We start from the raw sequence: 12,848 nt of genomic DNA on the forward strand, positions 1-12,848 counted from the left end.
TGAAGAACATCAGATTCCTTCAAGACAGAGAGGGGTTTCTAAAGCAAGAAACTAGGTTAGGGCGTGCCGACGTCACGTTGCGGCCCTACACCAAGCAAATCCATACAGCGCTGGACGTCTGACTGTACACCTATACAGCGGGATATCAAACGTGATGTGAACAGGCCCTTAAAGCATCCGACAAGGCATTTGAAATTGGTTTTTAAAATGTGGACAAGCCCTTTTAGGGGGTTTTCCCATTACAAACACTTATCTTTTACCCACAGGATAGAGCTGTGACGGCTAACCTCCGGCACTCCAGCTGTGGCATAACTACAACTCCCAAGATGCACACTTGCTTGGACCACAGAAATGAATGGAGCATGCTGGGAGTCATAGTTTCACCACAGCTGGACAGAGGAGGTGTCTGATCGGTGGGGATCTGACCAATGGAGCCCCAGTCGATCGCAAGAACAGGGGGCCCTGTGTGCTTCCGTGAAGCATGCACTCCCGCCACTCCATTCAAATTGGGCATACAGAGCCCCCATTATCATGACCAGTGGGAGCCCCGGCAGTCGGACACCCACAAATCAAAACACATCTGTCCCGTGGATAGGAGATAAGTGCTTGTAATTGGACAACCCCTTTAAGATGCAAAGTCTCCTGCCGTCCCAAACAGAAGATATACCAGGGAACTGGCCTGGGTGAATACTGAATATTTTGCCGTTGACCCAACATTATATATGGGCAGGGACTGTACAGAACTGACTAGTGACAATCACTTCCAGAATGAAGGAGTTTATTCAGAAAAACAAAAAAACTGTCAACAGAAGGGAGAGAAACGAGTCCATCTGATAAGGAGATCCATTATGGAGGACGGGTCAGGCCACCAGCTGCGCGCAGCGTAGAGCGGTGCCGGTCCTAACGGTGGTCGCACTCCCCGCCGGGCTCACGCTGCAATTATCTGAGATGCGTCCTCTTCCCTGCAAGAACAGGCCGGAGACCAGACCATTACCTGCACCACATATCTGTCTCAATCAATTGATTTGGGCTGGAGTCACACTTGCAGTTTTTTTTATGCGTTTTTTTTATGCGTTTTTTTTTTTCAGCCAAAGCCAGAAATGGATTCAAAAGGAATGGGGAAGATAAGGGAGAGACAGACACGTCGCTTTCCTGCTGGATCCTGTTTTTAGCTATAAAAAATAAATAAACGTATGTGCGTTTCCAGCCTTAGGACGGATTGTGCACAAGCGTAAATGATTGACGTCTTACAAGAAGTCATCTCTCTATGGCTGCCATCGCCAACTGCTGCAGAGCCATTAAACTACTTTCTACGCATCCGATATAGCCATAGGCTCCCCCACCCAGCTGACAGAGGCCATGAGAGTGCCTAGGGTGCACAGAAGATGCTGCATGCCTATGGCATCCATCAGGATATAGGTTGGCGGTATAGGCTATGCACCTCTGACAGTCTGACTCAGGGCATCCTGGGAGCTGTAGTCTTGCAGCAACTGGAGACTGCAGACTGAACCCAATCCTTACCTGCTTGAGACGCGGGATACTTCTATAATAAATGCGGATCCTGCAAAACACAGATGCCGCCCGTGTGCCTCCCTGCAATTTGCGGACAAGAATAGGACCAGACTCATACATTTTTGTGGGGCCACGGAATGGAGCAACGGATGCGGACAGCATACAGAGTGCTGTCCACATCTTTTGCGGCCCCATTGAAGTACAGCTCGGATGCGGAACCAAACCGCGGTCGTGTGAATGAGCCCTAACACAGTACCAGCCAAGTGCGGGAGACTAGACAAATCTCATGCACACGTTGCTTCTTACTTCAGTGCGGAAATTGACCCGTCGTGTGGATTTTAAAATCTGCGGCAGTGTCAATTGTTTGTGCAATTTTGCACCTTATGTAGAGTGGTTTTCTCCATAGCCTGTAATGGGGCTGTTAAATCCGCACCAAAAACCTCATGAAAAATACACACAAAAATGCACTAAGATTAAGATAAATAGGGCAGGTAGCTTTAAAGGAGTATTCCAGTTACATTATGTTATCCCCAATCTACAGGATGGGGGATAACTATTAGATCAGTGGGGGTCCCACTGCGGGGACCCCCATCCATCACAAGGGCTCTGTACCCCCTGCAATGAACAGCGCTGTTGGTTGGGCATGCGTGCGGCCGTTCCATGACTTTCTATGGGAATTCCGGAGATAGCCAAGCTATGTACTTGGCTCCCTCTGAAACTCCAATAGAAATGAATAGAGCTGTTCATTTCAGGGGGTACGGGGCGATCTAATAGTTATCTCCCATCCAGTGGATAGGGGATAGCTTAAAGGCTATGTACACCTTTGGGGGCATTTTGTTTTTACTATTGTATTGTACTCATTTTGAGCTAAACATTTTTTAAATTGGTCTTCATTAAAAAATATGGCGTCCTTTTTTCTGTACAGAGGCGAGATGCTGTAGCAGCAGCCTGTGGAGTTTGTCTTATCTGTCAGACCAGGAGCTGAGGGGCTCCTTATCTCTGCTCTCTGACCTTATAAACACTCATTATAGCTCAATCCTTATCTTACTGATAAGAATGTGGCTTATACAAGTGTTTATGACCTCTCAGTAGTTTAGAGATAAGGGTTATTAGATGACCGGCACAAAGTGAAACACAGCCAGAAAAACGTAACACTTTGTGACAGAACGGCTCAATATTTTTAATAAAGGCCAAATGAAAAAAATATTTTTAGGCAAAAATGAGTAAAACGCAATGATAAAAATAAAAATTGCCCCAGTAGCTATACGGTACATAGCCTTCAATATAACTGGAATACCCCTTTAAAGTACATCCACATAAATTATTTTAAGTACGTATATTGGGGTGGATTCTGCCCCCAAAAGCGCATGCAGGACTTCCCTATTGATTTCTAGGGGAATCCGCATGTTAAACCACACGGCTCTTTTTTTCCGGTTGCGATTTAAAAAAAAAAAAAACACTGTAAAAAATAAAAATAAAAAATAAAAGGGTCTTGTCCATTCCTGAAGCCTCAGCCACAATTTCCATAAAAAATGCCCAGGAATAAAAATCCTTAAAAAAATAAATAAAATCCACGAAAAAAAAAAAATGATTTGGATTCCGCATCAGTTTTTTTTTCAGCGTGAACATACCCACGAGGAGCTGCTGCGTCGACACTTGTGTTCGGAGTCCGTCTGCAAGACTACGGCTCTACCCCCAACAAGCGCCGGTGAAGATACATTCAGCATAATGGTCACACATTGCTGCTGGACCGTAGACATTGTAAGCAGAGCAATTTGAAAAAGCAAATTGCAAAAAAATAAATAAAAATGTAAAAACCGCATTGTCCTGGTGCACATTATAGATTTAAGTGCTATATACTTACAAGACTGGTGGTGTAGGCGACCTAGCGTCCTGAAAGATGCCATTTCCTAAGCAATTTATGACGTGCTCACTTCTGCAAAGTTTCTCACTTTGGTTTGTAATGAGGCCCCAAAAATGTTGGTGCAAAAAGAAAAAAGGGGAAAAAAAAAAAACACATAACAGAAATTTGTGCAACAGCGACACCCGCAGGAAGTGCACTCACACTGCAGAATGGGAGCCCGAGTCTACAGGAAGTACGCTGCACGTTCACTACACGGATCTCTCAGATTTCACACGGCAAGCAGAGAAATACGGAGCCTTAAAGGCGCTTTTTTTTTTTGGTGTACTACGTTTTTCAGCAGCGTTTTCTGCTGAGTAAACGAATGCAATATACGTAGCAAATAGCGTGTACGTCGGGGGATCTGCTTTAAGGGCTCACGACCGTGTGTGTGTTTTGCGGACCCACAAAACATGAAGACCGGCCGAGTGCATGGCGCCATATATATATATTTTTTTTTAACTCCTGCAGAAATGTCCTTTACTTGTCTGCAGAACGGACAACTGTAGGACATGTTCTTTTTTGCGGGGCTACGAAACGTACATACGCCGCGCGCCGTCATTGAAATGAAATGTGGATCGGATGCGGACCAAACACACAGTCATGTGCATGAGGCCTGAAGCATTTTTGAAAACAGCAGCCTAAAAATACCTTCCTGTGTGAACTACGGCACGCATTGACAACAGTGGGAAGCGCATCACAGCGTTTTGCACGGTGCCGATTTTGCCCTATGAACGTAGCCAACAAGCTCATTCAATGCGGCTAATCCAAGAAGGACGATCCGCCTGAGGATCCATCTCAAGAAATTATCCCCACCGCGCAAGGTGGATTTTGAAATCGGCAGCCGTACAAAGGCGGTTTAAGGACCAGAATATACACTGAAACCTGCATAAAAAATATCAAATGCACTAAACGTGTATCCACACGTATCAGTAAAAAATACCACAGACCATGGTACTGGCATGCAGGTGAAACATGAAAAAAATAATAATAATAATGTGCGGCCCATTACCACATTGCAAAACCTTGTCAAGAAGGCATGCAGTTTTTCAAATGTGGTTGTGTGTGAACTGACCCTTAGGCCTTGATGCACACAACCGTTCCGTTTTTTGCGGTCAGCAAATTGCGGATCCGCAAGTCACGGAAGCCGCTCGTGTGCATTCCGCAATTTGTGGAACGGAACAGGCGGCCCATTGTAGAAATGCCTATTCTTGTCCGCAAAAAACGGACGAGAATAGGACATGCTATATTTTTTTAGTGGGGCCACAGAACGGAGCAACGGATGCGGACAGCACACGGAGTGCTATCCGCATCTTTTGCGGCCCCATTGAAGTGAATGGATCCGCACCCGAGCTGCAAGAACTGCGGCTCTGATGCGGACCAGAACAACGGTCGTGTGCATGAGGCCTTAGGCTAGGTCTACACGACAACATTTGTCGCGTGACACATAGGGCACAATTACACTGCAACATGTGTCGCGCGACAAATTTTATAATGGTAGTCTATGGTTTCGCACTATGACATACTGCAACAGTCGCAAAAAACCCATTCAAGATGGATTTTTCTGCAACTGTTGCTTCGCAGTATGTCGCAGTGCGACACCATAGACTACCATTATAAAAATTGTCGCGCGACACATGTCGTCGTGTAGACCTAGCCTAGTCCTGGCAACCCCCCCCCCCCCCCCCACAGTCAGTCTTGAATCACCTGAGGAGCAGGTCTGCAAGAATACAAGGCACCTCAGGGGAGCCACGGATTTCTATGGACACCTAAGGTCCTGCCTGCTAGATAAGTCTACAGGGCAATGATCTCCAACCTGTAGCTCTCCAGCTGCTGCAAAACTACAACTCCCATCAAGCCCCGCTAGCCGCACGCCAGATAACCCTCTCAATGCAAGCCCTAATACAGATGCATGCTGAAGGGGTGGCTGGCAGAATTTCCTGCCCAGCTCTATGGAGATGACCTTCATGGCCCAGCAGTCGTCTCGCACATCAGAAGGCTCTATATACTTTGCTCACATTTCCACAAATGTACGGAATAAAATGCCATTAACTCTACGTGTGAGGTGTTTGCGCTGATAAAGGAAGGTGGCGACGTGCTCCGGTGACAGACGGGACCACCTGAGGGCGGCCAATCTCCGTATCTGTCCCTTATCTCTCCCTACAGCCACCTCCATCTGGACCAGACACCTGCAAGAAATCTCGCCGGTGCGCCGGCTCCCAGCGAGACGCGCGTCCCCCGAGCGGAGATTAATCTCACCATTACCACCTTATTAGACTCTAATTGTCTGGTGGCTGCCGGGAGACAGGGCAGGTTTAACCCCTTCGCTGCGGGTGAAGACGTTACATGCAGCAGAGGTCTGTCCTATGTGAGGTAGAGGAGAGGGTTAACCTGTTTTGCAGAAATGGCCTGTAATCTAATCCTTACCTATGAGCCAATCCGGAGCCATCGGCAGGGATTTCACACGCTCCCCCACTGTACCGACATCTGTCATAATGCAGCCCCACTGCTAATGAGACCACGGCAACATATAGTTTATGTAAATTCATCAGCATACAAAGGGTTACCGTGAAAACCATGATGGTCGCCCACTTTATGACCTCTGTACATGTTTGGTCTTCCAAGTGGACCTCTCAGAGGAGTCTATTCTTCTGGGCAACTCATTCTCTAGGACACTGCTCCTCAACCTGTTGCAAAACTACAACTCCCAGCATGCCCTGACAGCCGCTGGAGGAGGACGGATTGGCGAGCAATGCTCTAAAAGACGACAGGGGCATGGACCCTGCATGGCACATGATGGCAACTGTGACCCGATACCTCTACAGGACCTATTCTGGCCATTCTTGCCCCAGTATTATGGTCCAGTCTGATGCCAGGGCCAAGAATTTAGTCACATAGGGGCGATCGGAGAGATTTGTGATGCTTCCTATGAAGAAAAAGGGGGTCTACAGGCAGAGAGATATGGGAGTCTGTCAATCTCTAACTGCCTATATAAGGGCGAATTCACACACGGCAGATCTGCGGCACGCGTTTCTGGGGCCATCCCATTCATCCGTATGGGTCTTGCTAAAATCCATGTACGAGCAGCAGAACCAGTCCTCTAATCTGGAGAGTGCACCGCGGGCGGGATGGTGCACCTATGTTATAGCTACTGGCTCTGGAATCTCAGGGACCATTGAACAAGCAGGAGGTGGGCAGCGTTACCGGCGGACCCAACGGTGCACCAACAGAGCGCTGAAGGTGGATAACCTTATGGTAATTACTTAGCTCTTTGCACAGGCCCAAAGCCTGAGGCTGCACTACTAACACAAGTCTGATGGCAGTAACCCCCATCCTTCCTGGCTTGAATATTGATGTGGATAGTGAAACAGACTCAGCAAGTATAGGGGTGCCTGAAAATGGCGGCTGGAGGTGTAACAGAAACTCCGCACAAATTTACATGCGTTTCTGCACCAAGATCTGGATGAGCAACTTGCATTGCAAAGGGTGAACTCCGCACAAACAATTGACATGCCGCAAACTTAAAAAATCCACACGGAATGAAAAAGCAAAGTGTACGTGAGATTTGTCCGTTATATACTTTGCTGGGACCGTATTACGCACGTAATCCGCAACGTGTGCAGGTACCCCAGAAGTCACGCTCAGAATTTTCTAACCATAAAGCAATGTAACAGGATGACATTTCAGTTCCTTTTTTTCCCCTCTCTTTATTGAGAAACGCTTTTTTAGATCAACTCAACGAAAATACCCTCTTGCTGGTACTCACGTCCCAAACATTGCTAGCGTTTCGCTAGGATATGCCGTCAATGTCAGATAGGACCTGCTCCTCACCTCCGGAATGAGACCCCCAAAGTGAAAGAGTGCACGGGTGCTCTACATTCACTGCTATGGTAGTTCTCAAAAATACCAGAGCGAGCGCAAGTGCGACCACCATCTATTCACCTCTATAGGAGTTCCGAAAATAGCAGAGCCACGCTATTTCTGGCTGTCCCATAGAAGTGAATAGAGGGGTGGTCGGCCATGCTATGGGAGTTCCGAAAATAGACGAGCGAGCGCAGGAGCGGCCATCTCTCCATTCACTTCTATGGGACGGCCAGAAATAGCCAAGCTGAAGGAGAGGTGGACGCGCATGCGCTCACTTGTCTACTTTCAGAACTCTCATAGCAGTGAATGGAGAGCACTTGCAGATACGCGGTGCACTCTCCTCTACTTTGGAGGAGCAGGTCCTAGAGGTGGGACCCGCACCCTAGCGATATGCCAGCAATGTCCGAGATGAGAATACCCCTATTATAAGCTGTGCTGTTTGGAGGATATAACTTTGGTTCACCTGCAAAACTGGGTACCTGTTACGGCTACAGATAGGATATCAATATCAGATTGGTGGGGGTCCGACACCTGGTACCCTCCCCCATCCGATCTATACAGTATCCGGAGCTGGACGCAGAAGGCTCCGTACACTTTGTAATTTCCGGTGCCGGCGTACTGCAGATCAAATGCCATACAAGACGCGACATCGCTTCACGATGCGGCTTCTGTGCAGAAACCCAGTGGGCTAGCCGCACGGGGATTAGACCCACCGAAAGAGACCCGTGGTAGTTTAAAGGGGTGGTCTCATCTTGGACATTGGGGGCCATTCACTTCTATGGGAGCGCCGAAAATAGCCGAGTGCCCAACGCTCCATTCACTTCTATGGGGCTTATGAAAATAACCAATATTCTCAGCACTCCCATATAAATAAATGGAGGGCGGCTGCGCATGTGCGGGCTCCGTTCTGGGACCCACCCCTATCAGACATTGGGGGAATATCACTATAGTATGCCCCCAATGTCCAAGATGAGACAATCCCTTTAAACTACAAACCTAACCCTGGGTTCACACCTGAGCGTTTCTGAGACGCGCGTTTTACGCGCGTATTTGTCGCACGTTTTTTGCAATAGTAAACGCGCGTTTGTGTGATTGACTGCAGTGTTGTCCAATGAGTCTATGGGCCAAAACGCGTGTCAAACGCCCAAAAACAAGCTCAAGAACTTGTTTATGCGTCGGGAGTTTTACAGTACGTTCAAACGCGCTGTAAAACGCTCAAGTGTGAACCAGGGCCATAGGGAAGCATTGGTTTTCACGTGTTGAGCGTTTTACAGCGCGTTTGAACGCGCTGTAAAACGCTTAGGTGTGAACTTAGGGTAATCGATTTCTGCTGCGGATTCCCCCATCGTGCAAGCCTAAGGCTGGGTTCAGACCTGAGCGTTGTGAAACGAGCGCTCTGTATGCGCGATTGTACGGGCGTTTACAATCGCGCATACAGAGACTGGCGTTCACACATTGTCGCGCGTTCCCGAATTTCTATGTGCGGGAACGCGCGACAAACGCCCAAAAAAAGCTCAAGCACTTGTTTGAGCGTCGGGCGTTTTACAGCGCGATCGTACGCGCTGTAAAACGCCCAGGTGAGAACCATTCCCATAGGGAATCATTGGTTCTTGCCTGTTGTGCGTTTTACAGCGCGTAGGAACGCGCTGTAAAACGCTCAGGTGTGAACCCAGCGTAAAGGTCCGTTCACACACGTCGGATTGGACCGATGCACGTAAATCTGGTTTCCACATGCTACAGAAAATTTCTGGCCATGCTGTAGGAAAAAAAATATATGATTTTTGGAAATATTTATGTGGATTCCGCACTAAAAATTCTAAGATCCGCGGCAGTGAAAATGAAGTGCAAGCCGTAGATTACCGCCGACACCTCCGCTAGTAAATTTATCTAGAGGGATTTTTCAGAAAAGTTGGGCGACTACCAGACTTTGGGGCGAATTTACTCAGTCTTAGGCCTCCTGCAAAAATAGGTCCGTGATCCAGCCGTTCCGCAAAAAGATAGGACATGTTTTATCTTTTTGCAGAACGGAAGTTCGGTACGAAACCCGACGGAAGCACTCCGTAGTGCTTCCGTAGGGTTTCGTTCCGCATCTCCGGATTTGCGGACCTATTGAAGTGAATGGGTCCGCATCCGTAATGCACATGGAACAGTGCCCGTGTATTGCGAAACCGCAAATGCGGACCGCAATACGGCAACGGGATACCTGCGGTCGTGTGCAGGAGGCCTTAGGCCTCATGCACACGACTGTTGTTTTAGTTAATTTGAATGGGTCCGTGATCTGTCCGCAGAGGCACAGAGAGAAAACCCACGGAAGCACTACGTGGTGCTTCCGTACCTCCATTCCGCAGCGCACCTTCCAGATTGCGGAACCTTTCAAGTGAATGTGCACCGCATCACGGATGCGGGCCCAAACAGCCGGGGTCAGTATATTGCGGACCCGATTCTTGGGGGCCACAATATGGGCAACGGTCGTGTGCATAAGGCCTAAGGAGTGATTCACACAAGCGCGATAGGCCCAGTAAACACACTCCATGTGTCAGCCGCGGCTTCCCTGCTCCAAACTGACCACTGCTGCTCCATTCATCTCCATGGGAGTACGGAGACAGCCATGTGGAGCGCTCCCCTAATTCTAGGGGCACGGGATCCCCATTTTTGTAATTAGTAGGACCCCCACCGATCTGTTATCACCTGTCTTAGGCCACAAATACCAGTCATCACTTACCCACAGGATAGATAAGCGTATGACCGCCGGGGGTCCAGGGACTCGTCACGTGCCCCCCCATTATACATAGTGGGGGGGGGGGGTCACACAGGCGCACTACCGCTCCATTCATGTTCTATGGGACTGACGGAGATAGCAGAACAGTATTGAGCCGGTATCAACACTGGGAGGGTTCACATTTTCGTGAACACTGCGGGGGGCACCGTGGTTGGACCCCAGTGATTATATAATTTACCATAGGTCTCAGCGTGAACCAAGAACCTAATTGTCAGCCTCTGGAAGTAAACCGTGAACGCTGCTGCCGGTCACTGACAGTAAGCAGGGATCTTGAAAAAAACAATAATTGAACCAAAGTAAACGGCGGGACTTTTGAAGCCGCAAATCCCTATGATACTTACGACGGGGACAACCTATAGCAATGGCGGACTGTCCGTGGCGACATCACAGGCCGCTCGCTCAACGCCCGGGCACGGCAAAACCTAGGGGTGAGACGCTCGCTACCTAGAGCGGCAGACAGACTGGAACTGAGCCGCGAGGCGTGAACGTTTGCGGACGGCTGCCATTTTAGTGCGTTTACAACACCCCGGCGCAACTGTAAGGCACCCCCTGCGGAGCCTGAAGCCTTCACCGCCTACTATGGGGCCTACAACGCCGGAAAATCGAAAAAACCTGGCGTTGCGTGACCTCGACCGTCCGTTGGCTTTGTGTGACAGGAAGTGGTCTTACTCCATAGCAGTTAATAAAAAAAATTTAAAAAAAATATGGCAGACGACGAAAGGCGCAAAATTGACGCAAAAAGTGGAATCATGTGACTTGTGTCACATGGCACAGGTAAGGGGTCCATATTGAACAGGGTATGTTATACAATACAGGTTACAGGGCAGGTAGAATAGAGCACACATGGAATAACAACAGCCGCCAATGTCCCCACCCCCCCCGCACTTCACACTGACCATTCACCCGGTGCCCAAAGTCCTTGTGCCTCCACACAAAGGCCAGGGGCACCGCCAACCCGCCACCTCCTAAGCTCGCAGCACCCCAATATACCGGCCCCCAAACCCTCCCGCCGCCGCCATCCTCCTCACCTCAGCATCCAGTGTGGCCATGGCTCCGACCCCGAGCGTAGCCCCGCCCCGCCGCCTGTGACGAGGACGGCGACGCCCCGCCCACTCACTGTTACAAACCCGGGGGGAAACGGAGGGGAATATGAGGATCTGGCGCATGCGCACTCCTGCCGCCTGCGCCGTAATCAATATGGTGGCCCTTGTCTGACTGACCTAACATGGCGGGCTCTTCAGTTCAGGGGCAGTTCTAAGTACGTGGCTTCCTCGCACCTGAGCTCGGGCCTAGTTGAGATGTGCTGTGCCAGCTAACAGGGTTTTCTGGAGCTTGTAGTTCCTCAGCAGTCATGGCACCTAATTTCTCACAGAAATAAAGACTTTGATATAAAAAAAAAAGGGAATTAATGGCTAGTGTTGAGCGAACTTGTGTTTTTAAGTTCTGCGGCCAAAGTTCGGGTTATCGAAGAATCCCGTTATGGATTCCGCTACCACGGACCATAACGGAATTTAGAATCCATAAGGGGATTCTTCGATAACCCGAACTTTGGCCGCAGAACTTGAAAACACAAGTTCACTCAACACTATTAACGACCTTAGAAAATGAGGGTGACGCAGTCGGGGCGCGGTATTTGCTCGCACGTGTGCCCAGAAGATTTGAAAAAAATGCAAGAGACCGAAAATCCGTGGAAAAAAAATAATTTCCGTACTATTAGGGTATGTTCTGGCGACATTTCCAATTATGAGGATGTCGCACACGTAGTAACTTCCGTTTTTTTTGTGGACCCATTGAAATATTGGAAAGACAATACGTTTGTGTGCATGAGGCCTTAGACTGAGCTCCGATCTTCCTATTCCGCTCGCTTTGTGGCGCTGTGACCATAGACGTATGACCTCACCCGACAGTACAACCCACTTCATTTTATGGTTCAGAGCTGTGTTCGCGATTCTGCGGGCTTCAGAGCTGAACTCTCCCAGCATTCCCTGCTTGTTCAGTTGATTTGATTACGCCAGGCTCACTAGCCGTGCAGTATAGGAATCCAGCCTGCGTCCATTGACAAGCCTGCTGACTGTTTCCAGTAACAACCAGCAGAATTGTGAGTTCAGCTCTGGCGACATCAGACCACGCCAACGCATCATCCATGGACCCTCACGCCTGCAGATTCTGCTATGGAGTGGGAGACCATGGACGACGTCATGGGACCACACGGCTAGGACGTCACCGTGACACCCCAAGTGGCCCCTCGGTTGGGCCCAAAACCCCTCTTCCATAAGAAGGCACCGTTGCAGGTGGGGGCCCCCTAACAGAATTAGTATCGGGCCCCTTATCTTCAAGTCTTTTATAACACTGCTTATCGTCTTATTTTTCCAGGACTCTAGACCGACCCATCAAGAAAGGAGAAGCCGCGAGCTGAAAGTAAGTGACCTTGTGGCAGCCAATCAGGGGGCAGAGATTATTTTTGCAGTGCGGTTTGCCAAATGAAAGCTGAACTCTGATTGGTTCCACTGTGTCTCGTGCAGCTTTGTGCCTATTTATGGTATTATCTCCTTGTAAAATATGAGAAACCCTTAGGCTACATGCACAGGACAGTGAAAACAAAAATGTCCGTTAAAAACGGACACACTGTCAGTTTTTCATAGCCATTTTGCATCAGTGTGTGCATCCATTTTCTGTCCGTTTGTCCGTTTTGCATCAGTTTTTCACGTCCGTTAAAAACAGACATGAAAAATGGATGAATTTGATTGGCAGTTATTTCTAGACCCACCCTTCTGAGAACACCCACAGGATGGT

The 12,848-nt window shown here is 48.8% G+C and overlaps 1 protein-coding gene across 1 annotated transcript in view; it reads right to left on the reverse strand.

Moving 5' to 3' along the window:
- The window catches only part of EHMT1 (euchromatic histone lysine methyltransferase 1), a 78,417-nt gene extending 67,263 nt beyond the window's left edge, over positions 1 to 11,154 (reverse strand). Inside the window, exon 1 of the mRNA XM_044305851.1 lies at positions 11,084 to 11,154. Coding sequence (XP_044161786.1) covers positions 11,084 to 11,104 — 21 coding nt within the window. The 5' untranslated portion in view covers positions 11,105 to 11,154. The remainder of the gene's footprint in view (positions 1 to 11,083) is intronic.
- Between the last annotated feature and the right edge of the window lie 1,694 nt (positions 11,155 to 12,848).

This window comes from Bufo gargarizans, chromosome 9 (assembly GCF_014858855.1).
Source record: "Bufo gargarizans isolate SCDJY-AF-19 chromosome 9, ASM1485885v1, whole genome shotgun sequence".
NCBI lineage: Eukaryota > Metazoa > Chordata > Amphibia > Anura > Bufonidae > Bufo > Bufo gargarizans.